The sequence below is a fragment of the Pantherophis guttatus genome, chromosome 3 (assembly GCF_059756535.1).
Source record: "Pantherophis guttatus breed Tessera chromosome 3, ASM5975653v1, whole genome shotgun sequence".
In the NCBI taxonomy this organism is placed as follows: Eukaryota; Metazoa; Chordata; class Lepidosauria; order Squamata; family Colubridae; genus Pantherophis; species Pantherophis guttatus.
Genome location: NC_142065.1, coordinates 59,456,429 through 59,482,786, shown reverse-complemented (window position 1 = coordinate 59,482,786; position 26,358 = coordinate 59,456,429). Strand labels below are relative to the sequence as shown.

The 26,358-nt window shown below is 38.4% G+C and overlaps 1 protein-coding gene across 1 annotated transcript in view; it reads right to left on the bottom strand.

Annotated features, from left to right (window-relative positions):
- Positions 1–1,436: 1,436 nt before the first annotated feature.
- Positions 1,437–26,358, bottom strand: part of LOC148114607 (fatty-acid amide hydrolase 1-like) — a 31,590-nt gene continuing 6,668 nt past the window's right edge. Inside the window, exons 5-15 of the mRNA XM_087889702.1 lie at positions 23,702–23,908; positions 22,482–22,522; positions 21,555–21,679; positions 19,293–19,418; positions 18,453–18,550; positions 16,446–16,545; positions 13,561–13,601; positions 6,468–6,507; positions 4,703–4,811; positions 3,525–3,670; positions 1,437–2,151 (exon numbers count right to left, since the gene is read on the bottom strand). Of these exons, the coding sequence (XP_087745828.1) occupies positions 1,957–2,151; positions 3,525–3,670; positions 4,703–4,811; positions 6,468–6,507; positions 13,561–13,601; positions 16,446–16,545; positions 18,453–18,550; positions 19,293–19,418; positions 21,555–21,679; positions 22,482–22,522; positions 23,702–23,908 (1,228 nt within the window). The 3' untranslated portion in view covers positions 1,437–1,956. The remainder of the gene's footprint in view (positions 2,152–3,524; positions 3,671–4,702; positions 4,812–6,467; positions 6,508–13,560; positions 13,602–16,445; positions 16,546–18,452; positions 18,551–19,292; positions 19,419–21,554; positions 21,680–22,481; positions 22,523–23,701; positions 23,909–26,358) is intronic.

The following is a 26,358-nucleotide window of genomic DNA, read 5'->3' as shown; positions in this document are numbered from 1 at the left end:
AAGCAGCTGTGCTAGACCCAAAATAGCCCCTGCAACAAGCAGGAACCTCACACAGCCACAAAAAGCCCAAAAAAACAACTTTCACCCTTTACACACACAAAATTCCACATACAGCTTTGTGAGATTTTGTGTGTTTGTGTAGTTAGAATGAAACACTACAGAAACACGCTTAGTCTCAGAAAGCTACACAAATATTATTTTATTTTAATTTATTTTTATTTTTATATAAAAGCAGCTAAATTTAAAACTTCCTAAACTTTAAATGGCTAGGTCTAAAAAAAGAACAACTAAAAAACAACCCAATTAACTATTTTTTTTAAAGCTCCCAAACGGGGAAAAAACTTACTCAATAGAACAGGGGTCTCCAACCTTGGCAACTTTAAGACTTGTAGACTTCAACTTCCAAAATTCCTCAGCCAGGTTTGCTTTGCTGGCTGAGGAATTCTGGGAGTTGAAGTCCACAACTCCTTGCCTGCTTGATTGCAGGCAGGGAGATTCAGTTGCTTGCTGATGCAATGGATTGCAGGGATTACAGCAAGGCGTTGCGACCAGCAGCTAAGGTAAGCAAGCTGAGGGGGGGAGGGGGAGGGATTTTTGCTACCGATTAGCAGGCAACTCATCTGGGGTCGTCAGAGCTTGGCTCGTCAGAGCCATTTAAACAAAAAAAAGGCTCTGATGATCATGCGGCTCAGCTGGACATGAGGGATGGGGGCAGGGACTTTTGCTAGCGGTTCTCTGAACTGCCCGCCACCATCGCTACCTACTCGCCCAAGCCGGTCCGAACTGGGAGCATTTCACCCCTGGGTTGACCCCATTCATCCTCTCCTATCCCCTTCTCTCCCTCAGGCTTGCCCCACAGAGGCCTCTCCTATTGTCAGAGCTGACTCCATTTGAGTATTTGCCAGAATGTTGCTCCTAATAAATGACTGGATTTCTTTTGAAACTTGGCTCGAGGCTCATGAATTAATTAGGGCATCTTTCGGAAACTTCTCACCTATTTTATCCCCTTCTCTCCCTCACGCTGGTCCCATTGATCCTCTCCAAACTCCCAGTTCGCAGGCCGGATGAGTCACGCGCTAACCACGCCCAAGTAGCAGTTGGAACAGAGATATTTTCAGGTGGGGAGGGGGAGTAGAACATCTAACTCCTTAGAATCAGAGCGTGTTAATAATAATATAAGACATACTAATGCTCCGATGATCGTTTCGAAAAATCCTTTTTAAGTGAGCACCTAGAAGCCAAGAGGAACATACCTACCAAATTTCAAGTTTGTAGGTTTTACAGTTCTAGAGATTTCGTGATAGTATGCAAGTGTTTTTAGATAGATATAGATAGATAGATAGAGGATCTAGATAATTAAAGCTAAGCAAAAAAAAGGGATAGATCACAGATATTTGTAATTGTGATAAAAAAACATGCCATTGTTTCACAAAAAGTTGTAATTCCAAAAAAGAATGTTGTATTAGCAGCAAATGTATCAAACTGAGCAAATACATTTAGCTGAATTGTAGTGAGCTTTAGGAATCTAAAAAACTGGTCCTGGAAAAAGAATACATGGAGTTCACCTTGTCTTAATTGATGCCAAGAGTTATTCATTTTCAAACTTAAATCCACTTGAAACCACTTGAAAATTAATATATTGGAATAATATCACACCCAAGAACACAATCAGATGTCTGACTTTTCTGTCCATTCATGTGCATAATTGCCAGGGAAAATCAATTCTTCAAATGTTTCCTATCTGCTCCATCCACAGACACTCTGATTCCAAAAGCATGTTAAAAACCTCAAGTTCATTATTTTAGACCTGGTAATTTTTTATATCTATTGGGCTCGAATGGCGCTGAATATTTTAATGGAAAGTATTTAAAGGTGGGCAGCTCAACCCTATACTTATTGATCCCCTTACATTTTCTCAACAAATTCATCCATGGTGACCTTCCCTAGTTGTATAAACTAAATCAGTCCCCAGAGTCCATGGTTAGTATGGGAGAATTCCATTCTGCTTCCTGTGACATCATATAATTGTTTCCTTGATTTTTCTCTGCTTAGCTTCTCCACTTCTTTCATGAACCGGAGACAGAGCTCTTCTTGCCATGGCAAAGCCACACATTGGACAGCCACAGGGAGCCCCACAGACTCTTTCACTGCCTACAAGGACAGAATAAAGAAAGCAGCTTTTTTACAGCAAGTGTCAAATACAGATAGTCCTCGAGGTACGAATGGTCATTTGAAGTTACAACAGACCTCCTGAAAGCTCCTTACAACCCCCTTTCGAACTTGCGGATGCTGCAGCAACCCGACAGTCCTTAGCCCTTACGACTGACAGAAAGGACACTACAGGATTCCCCCATCTCTCACTCTCTCTCTCTCCCTCCCTCCCTCCCCCATCCTGTTCCACTGGGACCATGAAGGCCTTGGGACTACTCCCCACATGCCTGTCATCCATCACACCCTTACCTTTCCTTACTGGGATGCCCTGCGCACGGTCACTCATGCCCTCGACATGTCCCATCTAGACTACTGTAATGCTCTCTACATGGGGCTCCCCTTGAAGAGCACTCAGAGGCTCCAACTGGTCCAGAATGCGGCCGCGTGGGTGGTTATGGGGGCGACTCGGCGGACCCACGTAACACCCCTCCTGCACGAGCTGCACTGGCTCCCGATGGTCTTCCAAGTGCGATTCAAGGTGTTGGTTACCACCTTTAAAGCGCTACATGGCTTAGGACCGGGATATTTACGAGACTGCCTTCTGCCATCAACAGCCTCCCACCGGCCAATACGCTCCCACAGAGGGGCTCCTCAGGGTGCCATCGGCCAAACAATGTCGACTGGCGACACCCAGGGGAAGAGTCTTCTCTGTAGGGGCACCAGCCCTCTGGAATGAGCTGCTCCTAGAAGTCCGTCTTAGCCCCGACCTGCGTACCTTCCGCCGTGCCCTGAAGACCCTTTTGTTGCAGCAAGCCGGGCTGGCCTAATATGATTTTATAATGGGTGTATGTGTGTTTTAATTTGTGGGCCAAATTTTTATATATTCGATTTTAATTGGTTTTAAATTTTGTAAATCTATGTGTTTTAATATGGCTGTATACCACCCTGAGTCCTCCGGGAGAAAGGTGGTATAGAAATCTAATGAACTTAACTTAAACTTTCAAAGAGCTCTGAGCCTCATGCTGGGGAAAGAGGACAGGCCACATGGCTGCCCTTCAGAAGGAATTGCCATTTTCAGCTTGCTCACAATTCCTTGTAGTCACACAAAGATGGTGTGTCAGGCAGGGTTGGAGAAGGCCAGGGCAGGTCTCTATGGCTCTTCCCTATATCTAAAGCATACCATGTTCCACTTAATAAATTGCCTTTTTGTTTAATAACTGCATCAGGGAGATCAGGGTGTGGGGGTTAAATGAGGCCATCTCGCTTCATGGCCATCATGACATGCAACCACAATGGACAGGCTCCACTATGGTCGTATCTCAAGGATTACCCTTAAATGCTGCTGGGCACTGTCATGAAGCAATTCCAAGTACCTTTGCAAAGAGTTTGTCCCCCAAATCATTGTAGTGTCCTTTGAAACTCTTTAGCTCCTCTTCGTCCTCCTTTGTCACTGTTGTAACTGGTACTACTCCAGCAGGGAAGTCCAAGTAGTTATATAATATGGTATTACTAATGACCTCTGTATAGATAAAAAACAGAAGGGAAATTAAATGGCTACTCAGCTCTCTTGAGCAACTTGCAGTGATTAATAGCACAAGGAAGACAGTACTTCATAATTCTAATCACATATATCTCCTCCCCAATCTACATATGAGAACATGATTTGGAAAAACTGAAGCCGATCTCAAGCAACTAAAAACAGACACAGAAAGTTTCATGTTTACAGCTTTATGTGTTGTCTTTAACTTTCCTCTCTTTAAAAAGACACTCAAAACAGTTATATTCTGGAGGCTATATGGATGCTGATGATCATCTGATTACTTTAGAGACTATATTGTTAAATTAGATTCCCAAAGTCTGCAGTCTATTTAAGAAGAATTTTAGAAATACTGTCTGCACTATCACAAAAATTGTAGTTATGCATTCTCAAAAGAATGAATGTGTACTAGTTTGTGAAGGCTGACTGAAGGAAAACTGCCACCCATCATCCTTTAAATTGGCTCTTAACTGATGGAAAAGCAAGATAGAACATTATGATTCCACAAGGAATGATTTGGTCATCCCCAGATGAAGGTTTTTGTCTAAGTGTACAGAGAACTAGGCAGACATTTTAAAAAATAGCTATATATTTGCCTTTTATGAATTGTTAATGAGGTAAGATGTTTAGCATCAACATGAAACATGCCAATGTGAACTCTTTTGCTTATAACCCAGGCTGGAACTATGCATGCAATATGGCAAGATCCATAACAAGAGTATATTAGGGTTGTGCAGTGCTTCAGATTCAAACCGCAAGCTCTTTAAAGCAGCCACCTCTTTTCTTAGGGACAGTGCAGCCATAGAAAAGGTGTGTTTGGTTCAAAGAGTTGCAAACAAGCACCATATCTGAACCACCCTGCATTATCCCATGAACTTTTTCCCCAACCTGAAAGCACATCACAGCCCTAGGATTTACTCACATCTGGTTGAATAGGAGTAGGACACTACATGGGGTCTAAAGAATACCAACGTGCTTTTTAAAACTTGGTTTTCCAAGTTTTTTAAAAATTACCTATTAGTTTTCCAGGGAACCCACTCTTAAAAGCAGGACCTATAGCAGGACAAAGCAGCACATCCAGTTCCAGCCTTTTCCATTCTTCAGTGAATTCTCTACAATATTCCTAATGATAAGAGATCAATATACATATCAGGGCTATCTTTATTTTTCAATGTATAAACCTGGCATCCAAAAAATACAGCGGGCATATGGTAGGAGCAAGAAGACAGATAGCTCAGCAAAGGTGGGCTTCTGACTTGCTATTCTTTGAGCAACTATTTTATGAATGAACAATATGAATCCAGTCTCCTGGGAATTAGGTATGAATGTATTTTTCTTCTTTCAGCTCTTGAATCAGACTGTTTTAAAATGTAATCCTTAGATTTGAACTGTTAAATAGGACCTTAGAAGCAAAAATCCTACCTAATCCCAAACTGCCCTTCTGAAAATAACCAGAGTCTGGTCTTTTTCTCCTCATCCCTACAGTAAAAGACTCAGAATAACAGAATTGGAAGGGACCTTGGAGGTCTTCTAGTCCAACCCCTTGCTTAGGCAGGAAACCCTACACCACTTCAGACAAATGGTTATCCAATATCTTCTTAGAAACTTCCAGTGTTGGAGTATTCACAACTTCTGGAGGCAGGTTAATTGTTTTAACTGTCAGGAAATTTCTCCTTACTTCTAGATTGCTTCTCTCCTTGATTAGTTTCCACCCGTTGCTTCTTGTCCTGCCCTCAGATGCTTTGGAGAATAGCTTGACTCCCTCTTCTTTGTGGCAGCTCCTGAGATATTGGAACACTGCTATCATCTCACCCCTAGTCCTTCTTTTCATTAAACTAGATACACCCAGTTCCTGCAGCCATTCTTCATATGTTTTAGCTTCCAGTCCCCTAATCATCTTTGTTGCTCTCCTCTGCACTCTTTCTAGTCTCCACATCGTTTTCACATCGTGGCCACCAAAACTGGATGCAGTATTCCAAGTGCAGCCTTACCAAGGCATTATAAAGTGGTATTAACACTTCATGCGATCTTGATTCTATCTTTGTTTATGCAGCCTAGAATTGTGTTGGCTTTTTTGGCAGCTGCTGCACACTGCTGGCTCATATTTAAATGGCTGTCTATTGGGCTCCAAGATCCCTCTCATAGTTACTACTATTGAGCGAGATACCACATATACTGTACCTGTGCATTTTGTTTTTCTTGCCTAAATGCAGAACCTTACTTTTTTCACTATTGAATTTCATTTTTTTAGATAGCGCCCAATGTTCAAGTCTGTCAAGATCCTTCTGTATCTTAAGCCTATCTTCTGGAGTGTTGGCTACTACTGCTAGCTTGGTGTTATCTGAAAATCTGATGAGTTCCCAACTATCCCCTTGTCCAAATCATTGATGAAGATGTTGAGGAGTACTAGGCCTAAAACAGAGCCTTGGGTCCTCTACTGCATGCTTCCCTCCATGTAGATGCAGTTCCATTGAGGACTACACGTTGAGTGTGGTTGGTCAGTCAGTTACGAATCCATCTGGTGGTGATGCTGTCTAACCCACATTTTTCTATTTTATCTAGCAGTAGGTTATGGTCTACTTTATCAAATGCATTACTGAAGTCCAAGTAAACTATATCGACAGTATTCCTCTGGTCCACTAATTTTGTCACTTTGTCAAAGAATGCAATAAGATTAGTCTGGCATGATCTCTTTTTGACAAACCCATGTTGGCTTGTGATTATTACTTTGTTTGCTTCTAGGTGTTTATGCAGTTTGGAAAGATTAAAACAAAATTACCTCAATTTCCGAGTGACATTTCCAGAGTTCTTTTACAGACCTAAAAAGTCAAAGAAAATATATGAACTGCAGATGCATGGAATTGGCTGCCTATGTTCATAGTCTGTAAAAGCTTACCCCAACCTGGTGCTATACAGCTATGCTGACTTAATTCCTCTGGGCAGAATGGAATTGAAAGTCTAACTGGGCACAAGACTAGAGAAACATTTTGTATATTAATGGTAGTATAGTTATCACATTAACTTTGGCAAAATAAACCAATGGTTGCTAAGATCATTAATATGCAGATCAAGAAATATTTGTAAAAAGCATCAGTAGAAAGAAAATGTATTTTTTTTAAAAAAAATCTTCCTATACTCTGTGTGTGTGTGTGTGTGTGTGTGTGTGTGTGTGTGTGTGTGTGTGATTTTTTATTATTATTAGCCCAAATCATTTCCTCCTGTAATATGAAATAAGAAGGGGAATGACTGGAAAAAGTCATACTAAGAATGGATTAAGTAGCATTCCCAACCAACAATGCTCTCCTCCAGCCCATATTTAGCCTGTAAAGTCAAAAGAAATGGTATTTGAAAGTGATATACAGAATATACAGAAAAATATACGAAAGTACAAAAAGTACAAAAATTATTTTAGGAAATGTCAAAGGAAAATGCATCTGATCCAAAACAGGTGCTGACTAAAACTGTTGGCTTCAACAGTATATTACAGGTGGTAAAATTAATGGAATTGGATGATGGCAAAACTAACTAGTTTGAGTAAAGAAAAGACTTTGTCTAGCTTTGCTTCTACATGGAAATGACTTTTGGACTTTTGCTTCAGAGTGAAAGAAATGCTATATTGATATTGGGATTTGACAATTAGAATTGTTTATGGAAATTATATAATGCATTACTGAATTTCAGATCAAAAGATTAATGAATTTTATATTTGTAACTGTATTGAAGAAAGTTATTCTATTTTTAGTTTCTTTCTCTTCCTTTTTTCTTTATCCATTGTACTTTGCCCCTCCCTATTTTATTTCACAAAATTTGATCCACAGGAGAAGAAAATGGCAACCAACTCCAGTATCTTTGCCATGAAAACCCCATGGACAGTACCAAAAGGCAAAAAGATATGACGCCAGAAGATGAGCCCCTCATGTCGCAAGGTGTCCAATATGCTACTGGGGAAGAGCAGAGGGCTAGTACTAGTAGCGCCAGAAAGAGTGAAGCGACTGGGCCAAAGCCGAAAGGACATTCAGCTGTGGATGCATCTGGTGGTGAAAGGAAAGTCCGATGCTGTAAAGATTTTTTCTCCATAGGAATCTAGAATGTAAGATCCATGAATCAAGGCAAGCTAGACGTGATCAACAAGAGATGACAAGACTGAACATCAATATCTAAGGAATCAGTGAACTAAAATGGACAGGAATGGGTGAATTTAATTCAGATGACCATCGGGTATATTACTGTGGGCAAGAATCTCTCAGAAGAAATGGAGTAGCTTTCATCTTCTATCTATCTACCTACCTACCTACCTACCTACCTAAAAGGATGTATGTATGTATGTATGTATGTATGTATGTATGTATGTATGTATGAATGAATGAATGAATGAATGAATGAATGAATGAATGAATGAATGTATATACGATCCAGAATAACTCTGGAATGGCTAGAGCAATTTTAACCAAACTTGCTACACAGATGACTTACTCTCTGGAAAAAAATATTGTGGGTGTAACACACCCCTAACACCTCTGTGTATGTGTGTCTTTGTGTATGTGTTCCATCATAACTCTGACACGCCCTGAGCAATTTTAACCAAACTTGGTACACAGATGATCTACTCGCTGGAAACAAATTTGAAAAATTTTTGAAAAACAATTGAGACTTGCATTTTCAATCACGATCAATAAGTCACAGGGCCAGAGGAGTTGCGTGTATCATAAGGTACTTAAAAAGCAAAATCAACAAGAGACAGAAATTCAAGAAAAGCAGAAGGAGATGGAAACAATGAAGAAACAACAAGTTAAAGAGGTCTCCACAGATGAGCCGCTTTTGGATTCTCTTTCAGAGGTCTCAGCTGGATTATTTAATATAAGAGAGGCGGTTCCGGATCCTATTGCAATGATTTGTCAAACCACAAACCAGCATGGAAGTCAATTAGTTGATATACAATTTACAGAACCAGAAAGATCTCAGCCACAAAAGCAAACCCAACAGGATCAAGTTATACACCAGCAAAACCAAATAGTTGATATACAATCTACAGAAAGGAATTTAGGATGGAGATCCAACCCACAAAAAGTCAAGAAAAGAAGAAGTAGGTCTCACAAACATAAAAACTTTTAAACTAAACAACAGTAATGCCAGTTACTTATGAGAGGACTGAATATATGAAAAGATAATTGGCAAAGTATTGGTTTATTTTATCCTGAGGAAAGGGCAGATCTCTGCAGTGCTGAATTATTTTGGGATGTGAAAAAGGCCTTAAATTGAATGGTTGGAAACATCTTGTTTGATTTTTGGATTTCCGGATAAATATATTACGTGTATGTTGAGTTATATGGCAAGAGATTTACTGGATTGGGGCACGCAGAAGATCTGGTTGTTACCCTATTACGATGGTTGGAATTAATAATCTGGATAAAAGATACCTCCATAAACATTATACGGAATATAATTATAAAGTCACTCGGGTGGTTGTTGGGGGCTCTTTTTGTTTCTTTCTTCCAATATGAAGATATTTGTTACTGATGGGGGCAGATGGTAATTGAAGATTCTGAAAATACTGTTGGAATGAGGATGCGATGTTACCCTAACATGGGTGATGGAATTTATCATCCAGTTGAAGGATATTACAGAAGATGTTATATGGATTACAAGCAAAAAGTTTTTTTTTTCTTTTAGGATTTTATTTACATAAGGGAATATTTTTCTAGGGGAGTGGGCAGAAGAATAAAGATATTAAGAATAATTATGGTAATTTTGTAGGAAAGTGGGTGGAGATAGGATAGGTTACGGATTGTTTAGTTTAAAGAAAAGGGATATTATGTTTAGATCCGAATGTATGTAATGAAGGGGGGGAAGGAAATTAGTTGAATTGAATAAGTGTTAAATTAGGATTTATTGAATAGTTTTAGAGCGGAAGTATGCTTTGAAATGTTATATCGTATGGGGGGTAGTAAAAGGGTAGATCACGAGCGGAAATTGTTAAATTGGGAGATATAGTAATATCATTATGTTAAATTAGGAGTTACTAGATATTGTTATAATAGAATGTCACTTTGAAATGCATATTACAGCATAGTATAAGGGGGGTATGATAATTTTATTAGAAAGAAAGGGTCAGTATATGGAGATGGAGTAAGTGGATAGCAAAGTATGATATAATCTGTTATGAATTTGGGTTTTATTATGAAGAAGTCAAAGGGGAAGGGGGGTGAGAGGGGTTAGGGAGGAGGGGGGGAAAAGGGGGAAAAATTTGTATTTGAAAAACTTTTTCAATTAAAAAAAAAAAAAGTCACAGGGCCAGTCTATTAATACTGTGGAGTGGATTTGAGATCATCATGTTTCTCCCACAAATAACTTTATGTTGCTTGCTTAAGGGTGGGTTCACCACAGAATTTATTTATTCTTGATCCTGGAGGTGAAACTAAAAATGTTGTTTATAATCAAGTTTTGTCTTAACTTAATATTATACTTAATTTGAATAATATTTTACTTTATAATTTGTAATCTGTGCTTATACTTTTAAAACCCTGTAAATAAAATTGCTTTGATTTGACACTAAAGATATAATTCATTCCTTTTCCTGTCTAATACAAGATTGAGATAAATAAATACCCATGCAACGCTAGGTAATCAGCTAGTAGTCAATAAGGAAAAGCAATACTGGGATACAATCCTCAAAATGACAGAATGATCTCAGTTCGAATCCAAGGCAAACCATTCAATATCACAGTAGTCCAGGTCTATGCCCAACCACTGTTGCTGAAGTGGATGAAATTGACCGGTTCTATGAAGCCCTGTAGCACCTTATAGAATTAACACCAAAAAATGATGTCCCTGTAATCATGGGGGATTGGAATGCTAAAGCAGGAAGCCAAAAGATAACCAGAATAACAGGCAAGTTTGGCCTTGGAGGACAAAACGAAGCAGGGAACAGGCTGATAGAATTTTGCAGCCAAAGATGGAGAAGCTCTATACAAAAGTCAGTAAAAACAAGACCAGGAGCTGACTGTGGCTCAGTACATAAGTTTCTCGTTGCAAAATTTAGGCTTAAATTGAAGAAAGTAGGGAATAACTATATACAGGCCCAGACAAGATAACTCCTTCTTGCTTAAAAGTATGTGTTGACCAATTGGCCCCCATGTTCACCCGAATCTTCAATAAATCACTATAGATGTACTATGTTCCTTCTTGCTTCAAATGCTCTACTATCATCCCAGTGCCAAAGAAGTCCACCATCAAGAAACTGAATGACTACAGACCAATTGCTCTAACATCTGTAGTTATGAAAATCTTTGAAAGGCTAGTGCTGTCCCACTTGAAAACCAAAGACCTATACAAGGGTCCTCTTTGTAGACTTTAGTTCAGCATTCAACACCATCATTCCAGACATTCTTCTAACTAAGCTAAACCAGCTAGCTAAACCAGCTAGCGGTACTTGTAAGTGGATCATAAGCTTCCTAACAGACAGGAAGCAGCAGGTGAAGCTAAGCATATCACTTCAGATACCTGTACAATTAGCACAGGGGTCCCCCAAGGCTGTGTGCTCTCTCCAGTTCTCTCTATATACCAATGACTACATCTCAAACAATCCATCTGTTAAACTACTGAAGTTTATAGATGACATAACAGTGATCGATCTCATTCGAGACAATGATGAATCTGCATACAGATGGGAGGTTGAACAACTAACCTCATGGTGCGACTGGAACAATCTGGAACTGAACACACTCAAAACCGTAGAAATGGTGGTAGACTTTAGGAGAAACCCTCCCATACTACCACCTCTTACAATACTAGACAACACAGTATCAACAGTAGACACCTTCAAATTTCTAAGTTCTACCATATCTCAAGACCAAAAATGGACACCTAACATCAAAAATGTCATCAAAAAGCACAACAAAGAATGTTCTTTCTGCGCCAACTCAGAAAGCTCAAACTGCCCAAGGAGCTGCTGATACAGTTTATAAAGGAATTATTGAGTCTGTCATCTGCACCTCTATAACTGTCTGGTTTGGTTCTGCAACCCAACAAGACAGACACAGACTTCAGAGGATAATTAGAACTGCAGAAAAAACAATTACTACCAACCTGCCTTCCATTGAGGACCTGTACACTGCACAAGTCAAAAAGAGGGCTGTAAAAATATTTACAGATCCCTCACATCCTGGACATAAACTGTTTCAACTCCTACCCTCAAAACGACGCTATAGAGCATTGCACACCAGAACAACTAGACACAAGAACAGTTTTTTTCCGAACGCCATCACTCTGCTAAACAAATAATTCCCTCAACACTGTCAAACTATTTACTAAGTTTACAATACTATTAATCTTGTCATCATTCCTATCACCCATCTCCTCCTACTTATGACTGTATGACTGTAATCTTGTTGCTGGTATCTTACGATTTATATTGACTGCTTCCTAATATGATTTGATTGCTTATTTGTACCCTATGACTATCATTAAGTGTTGTACCTTATGATTCTTGACGAATGTATCTTTTCTTTTATCTACACTGAGAGTATATGCACCAAGACAAATTCCTTGTATGTCCAATCACACTTGGCCAATAAAGAATTCTATTCTATTCCATTCCATTCCATTCCATTCCATTCCATTCCATTCTGCTGGAAGAGACTGCTGAGAGTCCCTTGGACTGCAAACTGATCAGTCCTAGAGGAGATCAACCCTGATTGGTCTTTAGAAGGCCAGATCCTGAAGATGAAACTCAAATACTTTGGCCACCTAATGAGAAGGAAGGCTTCAGTGGAGAAAAGCCTAATGCTGGGAAAGATTGAGGGCAAAAGAAGAAGGGGACGACAGGGAACGAGGTAGCTGGATGGAGTCATGGAAACAGTAGGTATGAGCTTAAATGGACTCCAGAGGATGGTAGAGGACAGGAAGGCCTGGAGGAACGTTGTCCATGGGGTCGTGATGGGTCAGACACGACTTCACCACCAGCAACAACAATTTTATTTCTAATTGTGTGTTTTTGTGTGTGTATAATTCTTTACAGAAATTTAATAAACCACAATTAAAAAACAGTATATTGTGGAGTCTTTATAATTTTAAGAACATGTTTCTAGTGTTCACTATAGCAGAGCACAATTAAAATGAATACACAGAAACCTACTGAATGTTCCAAGTCAGGTAAAATACTACCGGTTCACACTGGTTCAGGTGAACCAGTAGCAGCGGCAGGGCGTGGTTTGGAGAACCGTTAATGGTGGCAGTAGCGGTGGCAGTAGCGGCGGGGGCACGAGGCTCCGCCCACCAACCCAGAGGTCGTTGCTTCCTGGTTTTAACGAGGAAGTAACCTGTTTTTTACCCTCTGTGCATGCGCAGAAGCCTTTGCGCAGATGCAGAGGGTTCAAAATCGCACATGACACACATGCACGGAGTGAGCTCACATGCACGGAGTGCGCACTTCCTAACCTTTAGGGAAGGTAAGTAGATTTCACCCCTGTTCCAAGTGCTAAAAAGAGATTCAAAATAAAGTTAAATTATTCTGTGACACCCCATAGCTATTACAAGATTTAAGAAATAAAATGTAGTTTTAATTTTGGGATAGATGGGAGCAATCCATTGTAGCTAGTTCTGCAGATATATAGTCTCTAACATTGGTACTCTACCGTTATACCATAGTTCTTTGGGATCACATGCAAAACGCAACTCATGGGTCCTTGTTTTATACTAAACTACTGCTGGAAAACCTTACTTCAGATGCAATCATTTTTGCTTGGTTAAAAGCATATTCATCACTAATTCCATCCAAACAGGAACTATAAAATCAGGAAGCAAAAAATCAACCCGCCTACTACAAAGGCAATATTAAGAGATGAAGGCCTTAATCTCCCACCAAAAATATTTACCTTTCTTGCAGGTTGCTCATATTTCTTGACTGACGAATAGCCTAAAGAAAAATAAATGAAAAATGCCCAATAGGGGTTGATGTAAAAATAAGTGGTAAACACTCTTCAATATTATACTTCACCAAAAACTTAGAATGAAACACAACTAGCCCAAGAAGCCCAAATTTACTTCTTTAGCCTTTCCTGGCTGGAGAACAATAGTCTCAGCAAGGGATGAAATGCTACCATTATCAAAAATGTTACCAGTTCGCCCGAACTGGTAATATAAAAATCCTTTAAAGAGTAAAAAAAACGTTCTAACGATCAGCTGTGACAATCAGCTGTGCTGCCCGATCCTCAGAACCTTTTCTTTACTTTTTTAAACCAGTGGTAATTTTTTTTTTAAGTTTAAAAAAGTAAAAATAAGGTTCAGACGATCGTGGCCACAGCTGATTGTCACAGCTGATCGACAGAACATTTTAAAAACTGTTTTTAGTAAAAAAAAAATGCTTAAAAAAGTTTTTTAAAAAGTTGGCCACGCATGACATCACATGACCCCCCCAGCAAGCCACACCCACAGAACTGGTAGGAAAAAGTTTTGAATTTCACCACTGGTCCCAACCCATTTGGAAGGTTGAAGTTAAAGTTGGCTCAGTTGTTTCAGTACAGCCTGATATACCCTACATCACTTTAATATATAGCCATTATATTACTTATGAGAATGCCAAAGCTAGAATATTTACAGTTGGTGTAGAATGGTGGTTAAAATCACAGACTAGAACTACAGAGACCCATGGATCCAGTCCATCATTGCCCATGAAAACTGGGAGACAAACTGCAGTGACTTGGAGATCAAACAGGTTCCTTTTTTTATTATTATTAGGTTTTATTTCTTTAAAAAAGTACAAACAGAAGATTTATCGACAAACAGATCACAGTGAGAACATTACACAATACATAACATTCAATTTAAATAAACAGATATAAAAGATAGAAGTCTAATCTAGCATTGTCCTCTTTTTATTCTATTATCTAACCAGGCATACCATAGGTCCCAGCATTGGAAATATGCAGAGTCTTTTTGATCTCTTAAAATTTTAGTTAGCCTATCGGCTTCTGCACATTCCATGATTTTCCCTATAATCATATCTTCAGATGGTAGATCTTTACCCTTCCAGTTTTGGGCTAGGCATATTCTAACCGCTGTTGTGATATAAACGATCAGATACCATTTGTTAGTGCCTATTTTATCTGGCCTGATGTTTAATAAGTAAAATTCAGGTTTCAATTGTAGTTTGTAACCAGTAATTTCCAACAGCCATCTCTGAATAAGTGTCCAAAATTCAGTTACTCTGGGGCAAGAACACCATACATGGAAATAGGTACCTAGCTCCCCACACTTCCAACAATTTGGGGAGAGTCCAGGAAACATTTTGGATAGTCGGGCAGGAGGCAGGTGCCACCTGTATACCATCTTGTACAGGTTTACCTTATAAGTAGTTGCCATTAAAAATTTTAATTGTCTAGACCAAATTTTTTCCCATTTCGCCAAATCGATTGAGTGGCCAAAATTCCTCCCCCAGGCAATAATCAAGTCTTTAACGATCTCGTCACCTATCCAACGGGTTATTAAAAAATTGTACATCTTAGCTAACATTTTTTCCTCCTTCCCTAATATAATCTTATCTAACTCCTGCAGGGTCCTCTCAATACCTCCTTGCTCCTCATCTTTTTTTTATATATTTAGGGTTAATTTGAGCATAAGCCCACCAATCCACTTCCATTCCCTGCAGAGCTAGTTCGGTTCTGGTTTTTAAACAGCCTTGATTATCAAGCAGCTCACAATAGGGTAGATGTTTTTCTTTATTATATAACGGGTATATGTCATGGCTTCTAGAGGGACCAGCCAGGAGGGGATCAAGGGATAAAATTTGTCTTTAATTTTCCCCGATGTTACGATTAAAGTATTCCTCAAATAGTGACTTGCAAAACACGTGCCCTCTCTTGCCAAAGGAAATAATGCCAACCCTGTTGCAAGCCCAAACCTTCCAGAGCCAACAGCCGTCTCCTTCTCAACAAGATCCAGTCCCTCAGCCAAATTAAATTTGCGCCTGGTAATAATACTCCCATTTAGGCAAACCGAATCCCCCTCTACCCTTCACCTCTTGGAGCATTTTAAATTTAATTCTAGGTTTTTTATTCTGCTAAATATATTTGAGAACACATTGGTTTAATCGTTTAAAAAAAATATTGTCCAATCTGGCTGGGGCTGTGTAAAATAAGTAAATCCATTTTGGGAGAATATAAGATTTTATGACCGCAATCCTACCTAACAGAGAGACCTGCAGCTTCTTCCATTTCTCTAAGTCTTGTTCTGTTTGTTGGAGAAGTTTCAAATAAGTATCCTCCTTAATTGTCGAACACTTAGCAGATAGTAAAATGCCTAAATACCTTATTTTTTTTATGATTTGAAATCCCAAGTTCAATTCTATTTCCTTCCCCTGATTTATTGTCAAATTTTTAATCAAGACGTTGGTTTTTTCCTTATTTACTTTTAGGCCCGCCACAGCTCCATATCTTTCTAATTTGTAAGTTAACTTTGGGCCCAATATAAAAAGGTCGTCCAGTACAAACACAAGGTCATCAGCATACATCAAACAGGTTCCTGATGTGACTAGCAGACAACCCTGTCATTCAAAACGTGGAGCAGGGAACTAGTGGGTCAGCTATACTGAATTTAATTCTTACTAATAGGGATGAAATGTTTGAGGGAGTGGAAGTTATAGGAATTTTTTGCGAGAGTGCCATGTCACATTAGAACACACAATAACACAGGTACAGATAACCGAACATAGATTGGGAAACCCTGTTCCAGGTAAATAAAGATAGTAAGAAATATTACTTACTATTGGTCTTACAATCCAGGATAGGCCTCTTCGAATCCAGTAAGGTAATTTTATCATCTGTATGTTAATTCTTAGATTCGGATCTATAGGTTCGCCTTCACTGAAAGGCAACCAGAAAAATCCAAGCCCATAAATAAAATGCTAAAATAATTTTCAAAATGGAAGTTATCTTCCAATTTCAGGCATTAGCTAGCACTACTGGCATCCAGAAACGTCTGTTTGCCATGTTCTGATTAATAATTCTGATTAATCTGTAAAAAAATCCTACTACATCAGATGTATAGGTAGTCTTGAGACTAAACAGACTGTTTAAGGACAGTCTGGAATTACAGATGGTTTTGAAAAGGGTGCTTTATGGCCAATAAAGCTCTTCCAGCCATCACAAAATGTTGCACTATCATCCCGCAGTCACATGATTGCAATCTGAGTGCTTGGTAGAAGCAGGATTTATGTAGAATCTTACTTCTTTCCATTGTATAAACTATCCATTTATTCTAACCTTCATCCTAAAAATTTTTTAACCAACTACTGATATATAGGAGGACCTCTTCTCTCATTACCTCTAAATTTCCACAAGGGTTTTGAATGAAGCACTTTTATCAAGAGCTGTTTGGGAAGTTCAGTCATAATATCCTAGTGTTCTGTCAGATCCTAGTATAAATGTAAGCTATAGCAGCTCAGTACATCTAACACACTAACCCAAAATCAAATATGCTACTATATATTATGGGTTAAAATGATATGCAAATCCATCCAATCTCTATTGACTTTGTTTGTCAGAAGTGATCACATGGTCCCGGGACACTGCAATTCTGATAAACACATGCCAGTTGTCAAGCGTCCAAATTTTGATCACGTGACTACAGGGATGCTGCAACGGTTGTAAGTGTGAAAAATGGTCAGTGGTCACTTTTTTCAGTGCCGTTGTAACTTCAAACAACCATTAAGCAACTGGTTGTAAGTTGAGGACCACCTGAATGTATCTAATAAATAAATAAAAATGTTGCCCAGACTTCCACCTAATGCGCTCCTCTCTCTATCCATCCATTCAGATTTGTCTTACACTGGCAGCAATATTCCATTTGAAATTTCATTGCCTGATTTAAGCCTCTCAGCTATATTGATGTGTTGCCCCGATACATAAATATCATACAAGAATTTAAAGTAATGTATCTTGTTCTAGCTTTTAATTTTTAACCTTACAACAATCCTGGAATATTGGGACTACAGGCACTAAATATTGAGATTTAAGTTTAAGGGAAGTTTTGAAGCTGAATGTTCTCTATTTAAACATTGTAGAATTCTATCCTGTCTGTATTACTGCAGAAAGCTTTTTTATATAGTCTTACATCCCTTCACATACACACATGCAGGCGGTCATCATTTACCAATTGCCTTGTGTAGCAAATGTTTGAAGTTGTACGAGTGAAAGAACCCCCCCCCCCAACTTTTCGACCACTCTTCACAGTTACAATCATTGCAGGGACATACGGTCTTATGATCATAATTCACTGTTGTACAACTGGCTTCCAACAAGATAAAGCAGGAGTAAAACTGCAAGTCAAAGTCTCCTGATGTCTCCCTTAATGATTGCTGTGTGACAAATGTGAAGAGACATAAGCTCATCATGGTAATGTGATTTTTCCATTTAGCAATGCTGGTGCTTAGTGATGGAGTTGACAGTTATAATTTTGGTCACTAAGTGAGGACTACCTGTAGTATCTTAGATCTATAATAAAAATAAAGCTTCCAGCAGAATTAGAGATGTTGTTTGAAGCAAGGGGAAAAAAAGATTCAAACAGCTGAAGTTCACTAGTCCCAAATGTTTCATTCATAGCAACTTTCAGCATCACAGAAATTAAAGCCCTGTCTCTCCACCTATCGAAAATAATTGGAAACAGAAGGAAATAAAAGGGGGGGAAATAAAATCACATTCACAAAATAAGCCTTCTATTCTTCTTATTTCCTCACATATACACTTCAGAGTATAGAAAATGCAATACTTACAAAGGCTGCAGTAAAGTGGCACCACAATCACCAAAAAACGATGCAGGAAATAAGTGGTTCATAAAATGGACTATGTGAGGTGGCTTAAAGGGGACCAACTAAAAAGAAATGGAAGAATATTTACAATAAAAGGTTTTTTTTTTAAAAAAATGGGGGAAATATCTACAGTCAGAAACATGACTGAGAGAAAAAAAACCCAATTCTCTAAACCAATCTTTTTTCAAACTTGGCTATTTTAAGATGTGTAAAATTCCCCAGCATGCTAACAACGGGAGTTGAAGTCTATGCATCTTAAAATTGCCAAGTTCAAAAACGTTGCTCTAAATGATAAAAATGCATTCATTTGCATATGATTCAATCTTTCACTTGGGGAAAGGTTTGCACAACTCTACTAAAAGTCAATACAAATGGCAGACCTGTGTAACTAACTACCACTTGGAAACAATCTGAGGGCCATTCCGTATATAAAGGCTCTCCTGCATTAAGCAAATCCAATCAATTTTTTAAAACTCTGTATGGCGGACAACGAAACTAGCATAATATATAATCAGCAAATTAGAGATGAAGGCAAAGTGAACCAGAATACAGTATTGAAATACTCAAAAGCAAAATTAGCCAAGCTGCTTTTTGCATGAAACTCCACCCTTTATTGGTAACAGGTAGTGCAGTGGAGTTAGTACAAAGGAAGGGAAAGCCCAAATAACACTTATGTGAAGTTTTGCTCTTTCTCTGCTGTTACACCCTCCACAAAAATCTCTTACATTTACTGATGTTGCCTTCTGAAACAGACATCCCTTTGGTCCAACACATATCTCCCTCTCCCCTAATAAGTATACATACCACATGGCCATTTATTTCCAGAAGCTCCTTGGTTTCCAGCACAGCCCGTGTCATGGAAGGGCTTGGCATACAATAGGAATTAGTCACATGATATCCTATTCTGAGGGGTGCAGAGCTGGTATAAACCTAGAGCAACAGAAGAACAGGAGAAAATTTCAAAATAATTAATCATAGTAGATGCCTTAAAAGCAGGACACCACACTCAATAAATCAGCACTACATTAGCTACAGAAACATCTATTTCTCAGTTTCTTTATCTGCTGGTATAAATATCCACCCACTGGCTTAACTCCAGAGGCAAGCAGGCAAGGGTGCTTAAGCCAATAAAGTTCCTCAGTCAACAGTTCTGAAGAACAGGACCAAATCATGAAATGTTTTCCCAGGACATCAATGCCTGAGCACACTAGCACAGGTTCAAAAGGGGAAAAAAACAAGATAGTCCTTTAAATATCCTTTTCCTGTGGGCAAACATACAATGTGTTTTCCCAGGTGAGACATGACACGGTTCAGTATTATTTTTCTGAAGGTGAGAGACAAAAGGGACAGACCGAATAGAATTTTGAGATACATATAATCCTCGATTTATGATAATTGAGCCTGGAATTATGGTCTTAAGTCATGTTGTCATTAAGTGAGTCATCATGTGTGACTGCGCCCAATTTTAGTTGGTTGATACCTATGATATCTTGGAAGATACTTGGTTGATATCTATGATGCTGGCAGCAACCCGTATCAACCATTAGCACCAGTCAATGGTATTTGTGATGCATTTTTGAATGTTCGGTGACTGGGTCAGTTGCCAGGCACCCAAAATGTAAACACATGAGCATGGGAGGGGGAGGGAGGCTGCCACGGAGTCAAAAGTACTATTTGGAGGTCCATTGTAATTTTGAATGGTCTCTTAAGCAACAGATTGTAAATCAAGGACTAGCTGTACACTTAGCCTATAAGTGTAGCCTACTTGATGACTCTTTTTACCTGGTTTCCTTCCCGAGTGTTACTAATGCTTATTTATTTTAAAATAATTACTTCTCTCAATGAAATGCAAAAAGGAGAGTGGCTCTTCAGTGTTTATGTATTTCTGCCATCTGTCACAGGTAAAATGGCATAATGTTCATTTTCCGGAGATGTAAAAACAACCTATGCCATTAGTAGATTCCCAAAGGCAAAGTGGAGATATTTTTTTGATTATACCCTTTTCTCATCATGCTGTTCGGGGAACTCTCTGGTCAGCTCTTTAATTCATATGTGGGGTTATTTTTTTTTAATATATTTTTTTTATTCTAAAACATAAAAATTCAATTTTCAGTTAAACGGTGTGTTGTCTGGGTGCAAATAGTCTTAGGAAATAATAATCAAAGTGTTTACAACAATGTTCATTACATTGGTATTAGTTCCTCAATAATAATAATAATAATAATAATAATAATAATAATAATAATAATAATAATAATAATAATAATAATAGCTTATCCATTTTAACAACCCCCCCTTGTATTATTAGTCCTTTTCTTATATTTCCATGTTTCTAACTTCTGTTTTTATTAGCTAACCATTAATAAAATAAGTCCCATGTCAAAAAGTATTCAGTTTCTTTGTTTTTCTTAATTGTAAGCGTTAGTCTATCCTTTTCTGCACATTCTAGTATTTTTTTTTTCACATTTTCATCTGTAGGGATCTCTTCACTTTTCCATTGTAGCGCAAATATAATTCTAACTGCAGTTAGTGCATGTAAAATCAAATATGTATTCCCCTTGTTATACATATACATACGCTGTGCCCTCAAAACCATGTTGTTCCGCCAGGCTGGGCTATCAATATAATGATTTTAATTGGTTTTAAATTGGGTTTTTAAATTCAGGGTTTTATAAATTAGGCCTACTATTTAATAATTTTAATCAATTTTAAATACTGTTTGTCTTTGTGTTCTTAATTAGGCTGTACACCGCCTTGAGTCCTTCGGGAGAAGGGTGGTATAGAAATAAAATTAATTAATAAATAAATAATAAAACCCAACAAAAATATTTCTGGTTTTAAATCTATATGTTGCTTTATCATTTTTTCCAACCATTTTTTCCATATGTATTTTTGGGGTTATTTTTCTGGGATGATGCCTTTACAATAGGAGCCCTGGAAAAGCCACAGCATCTTTAAGGGAGTGGTAATTGTTGAGGCAAGGGCACCCGTGTTTTCTCCAAATATTCAAATTCAAATCTTCTGATTTGAAGATGTCTGCATGGTTAGTAGGATCACTGATCTTACTTGCTCGTTGAAAGGAAGAGGTGGCACCATGGGATCCAGATGGAACATTTTCTTGCACAAGAGAGCCTTCAGGCAAAGGGCAAGGCTGTCAACATCCCTTGCCATTGGTCCCAAACCAGCATAAGCTGGAAGAAACAAGTAAAGAGAAAGCATTGAAGAGTAGCTTTTTAGGACTCGCGAAATTCTGAGAGGAAGGTTTCAACCACTGAAGCTCACCAAAAAGCGATTAACTCCTCAAGAGTCAATTCATTCCCTACTTTTCAGAATGAATGACCTCTCTTCCCCATTTGCACTCTTTATAACACTATAGAAGAGCAACTTTTCAGTACAATAGGATCAAAAAAAGGTTAAAGAGTACTGTAAATAAAAAGACATTTGTTTACTCTTCTCTATTTTCAATAGAGACTGTCATAAAATCAAATCTTGTCATGTAGTGGACTTGACTTATGACTGGAATGACTTATGACCAAATGTTCGTCTCAATTATGGTCACAAGTTAAGGACTACCTGTAATCCATTGTAAGTCACCCAGAGTCACAATTTGCAAGTTGGACAGCCATATAAATCAATTAAATCAATTAAAAATACCCTATTCTAGGAAACAGCTAGCAACATTCTCAAATCCTTTTCTGATAAATTTTTGTTACAATACCACATTGCTAATTTCAAAAACGTTTTTTTAAAAGACAAAGTGACAATAAAACATTCACGGAACAGAGAATGGTTTTTACTGGCATTAAGTCATTATTAAGCTGAGTTCATACTTTTTTGAAAAGCTGCCAGCTGCCCACATTTTCAAAATCTACTTTGTATTGTAATTTACTTTGTAAATTGATGAAACTGTTTTTGGGAGAACAAGAATGTCAAAGGATAACTTATTCACTTGAAGCAAATTCCCATTTATCTAATCAAATAATAATAACTTACCTCCTTTCTGACCGGCGACACATGGAACAATTCCTTTTTTGCTATAGAGACATAAAAAGAGTAGTTTTAGCAAAGCTGTCAAGATTCCCAATTTTCAATATCAATTCCTCTTTCTTTACATTCTAAAGGGGAACTCATTTCAGCACTTAACACAGATGACATGTTGAGAATATTTCTGGTTTACCTAGTTGAACAGGGTTAGTTTATACGCACTAAAATAGCTAAGAGCCTTGGTAGCACAGTGGACTAATGCACTATTATTAACATCTGCTGCTTGCAATTACTGCAAGTTCAAATCCCACCAGGCTCAAGGTTGACTCAGCCTTCCATCCTTTCAAAGGTAGGTAAAATGAGGACCCAGATTGTGGGGGCAAAGAACTGACTTTGTATAAATACAATACTTATACATACTTATGTATAAGTATGAAGGCTATTGTTTAACGCATCGTAAGCCGCTCTGAGTCTCCGGAGAAGGGCAGCATATAAATTAAAGCAAAAAAAAAAAAAAAAAAAGATTCCAGCCAAGCCTATTAAGACTAGCAATAGCAATAGCACTTATATATTGCCCCACTAATTAGAACATAACTGATAAACCTTGGAAGTTCACAACTTTTTGATTAGGGTAAAGGTAAAGGTTCCCTTCGCACATATGTGCTAGTTGTTCCCAACTCTAGGGGGTGGTGCTCATCTCCGTTTCAAAGCTGAAGAGCCAGTGCTGTGCGAAGACATCTCCGTGGTCATGTGGCCGGCATGACTAAATGCCAAAGGCCCACGGAACTCTGTTACCTTCCCACCAAAATTGGTCCCTATTTTTCTACTTGCATTTTTTACGTGCTTTTGAACTCCTAGGTTGGCAGGGTAAGTGCTAGGTTGGCAGGCAGGAACTGCTAGGTTGATTAGGATACAGCAGGATAAAACAGGACAGTCTATTTCATATGTTAAACAGAATTCACTTGAAGTGGACATAAGATTGTAGATGTAAAAAGCAATTCTACAAAGGTTGAATGAAACAAGATTTAACCTAGTCAATTATCTGATTGATTAATTTTCACTATTTGAATTAATTATTAATTCCTCCTTTCTTGGCAACTCTGATATAGTTATAGTAGACCAGGAAGCAATATAAAGTTATAATAGATCAGGAATAGATCAGGAATCTGAGAGAAATAATCCACAATATTTTAAACTCTGTAGTTTAAAGACTAGGGTTTGTATACAACCTAATTCTGTTGCTAGTGGGTTTTAAGCCACAAATTCCACAAAAGGCACTTGGGATACGAATACTGCCTCCTAGATCTGTGCCAATGCCCAGAATGGATCCTCCACTTTTAATAAGAGCTCCTTCTCCTCCTGATGATCCACCAGGGCTCTTTGTGGGATCCAGAGGATGCACTGTTGATCCAAAGATCGGATTGCTGCAGTCAAAGCTGAAAAGACAAAGAATATTGTCAGCAATTGGTTTTGGAATAGTTCCAAATATTTTCCTAATAGGTCTTCCATTTAGGGATCTAAGAATATGATTCAATTAGCCTTTTTACAAAATTATATTGTATCTCTTGATTAATCTTAACCTGAAACAATGGTATTTACACTATGTCTCTTTATAAGGATTTTTTTGTCTTTTCAAGTACTCATCACAATGTAGAAAGGCCTAAAAAAATCTTGCAGACAGAAACTGGCAACCTTTTCGGATATTAGAACTGGGCCCCAAATTACACTTCTGTAGTATCTTAAAGATGGTCTTTTTTTTTTTTTGCAAGAATGCCTAATTACAAGATTTCAACAGTTTCACATTTCATAACATTCTGGCCAGATTTGGAATAAGTAAGAACAGTGAGCAGTAGTAAATGCATTTCTCTCTCACAATCATTAAAAAACCCCAAATTTCTTGAATTCTGAAGAGGAAATGTTGATTATCATAATCAATTATTAACTCCCAAGCAGCATTGTAAAAACTTGGTCAAGTTCAACTCTTCTACTTCTTAAAAAATATATGCTTCCTTAAGCTTTAACAATGATCACTTACTCAGTGTATGGTAGAGATAAGGGGTACTGTTATCTGGCTGAAAATACTAGTCCTTTGGTCAATTTGAATCACCCACTTCAGTATCATACAGTACAGTCTAATCGGTTGATGACAAACAAATTTGTGCAGAGCCAGTAATATTATTTGCTTTGTCCTCCTTTTATCATCACCATTTCAATGCAAGACTGCAAACATGCAATCAGTTTTTAAAAACTGCACTGGGTGGATTGCAGTGCCTTGAACAATTGGAGGTAGCTTACCCATTAGACTTAGCCTCTTTGTGAGAAGCAAGGAAAGCTGTTGGGAATGTTGAGCATAAAAGTAAAGAATGCGGGGGAGGAAGGAGTTATAAAAAACAGGAGGGAAAGGAGAGGGGGAGACAGCAGAAATGGGAATTTTTGAAGCAACCAGGAGCAGAAAGTTGGGAATTGAGATGGGTGCGCAAACGTGATAAAAGCCAAGAGATTAAGGAGAAAACACAGAGAGATGGGATGGGCCTTCTACTAGGAATTTGAAGAAGCAAGTGGAGGCATTAGAAAGACGTTAGTAAGGAAGGCATGGATCAGAAGAAGAAAATGGCAAGAAAGTTAAAGAGAACAAGCAGTTTTTTCATTGGTCCAGCATGAGCTGAAAGAATTAACAGAACCTTCAAAGAAAGTTTCAGTCCCTGCGGTAAAGGGTGAAAAAAGAAAATTTAATCTCAAGACACACACCCCTTTAGTCAATTTCTAGGGCTGTCCCCCTGCTTTGGAAAACACATGGGTCTTGACTGACAATATGGGAGGGGGAAGGAATATTGAAATTCCCCCTCAAAGTGAGAGAAATTACTACCGTATTTTCCGGCGTATAAGACGACTGGGCATATAAGATGACCCCCAACTTTTCCTGTTAAAATATAGGGTTTGGGCTATACTCGCCATATAAGACTGCCCCTCTTCCAATGCACACCAAATAAAAATTAAAAAACATCAACTGGCTCACTTACAATGTAAAAGCAGCTGTGCTAGACCCAAAATGGCCCCTGTAACAAGCAGGAACCTCACACAGCCACAAAAAGCCCCCCCAAAAAACTTTCACACTCTAAACACACACAACACAACACAACTGGCTCACCCACAATGTAAAAGCAGCTGTGCTAGACCCAAAATGGCCCCTGCAACAAGCAGGAACCTCACATAGCCACAAAAAGTCCAAAAAACCAACTTTCACACTTTACACACACAAAATTCCACATACAGGTTTGTGAGATTTTGTGTTTGTGTAGTTGGAGTGAAACACTACAGAAACACACTAAATCTCAGAAAGCTGCACAAATATTGTTTTATTTTATTTTATTTTTATTTTTATATGAAAGCTAAATTTAAAACTTCCTAAACTTTAAATGGCTAGGTCTAAAAAAGAACAACTAAAAAAAACCCAATTGACTATTTTTTTTAAAGCTCCCAAAGGGGAAAAAAACTTACCCAATAGAACAGGGGTCTCCAACCTTGGCAACTTTAAGACTTGTAGACTTCAACTCCCAGAATTCCTCAGCCAGCTTTGCTGGCTGAGGAATTCTGGGAGTTGAAGTCCACAACTAACTCCTTGCTTGATTGCAGGCAGGGAGTTGCTTGCTTGCCTGAATAGATTCAGGCAAGCAAAGCAAGGCAAGCGTTGCGACTAGCAGCTGAGGTAAGCAAGCTGGAGGGGGAAAACTTTTTCCATTTTACATGGCTCTGGCCATCCCAGCTGAGTTGCAGGGAACTCAGCTGGGATCGTCAGAGCTTGGATCCTCAGAGTAAAAGGGAAAAAACTTTTTTCCTTTTACATGGTTTCTGGCGATTCCAGCTGAGTTGCAGGGAACTCAGCTGG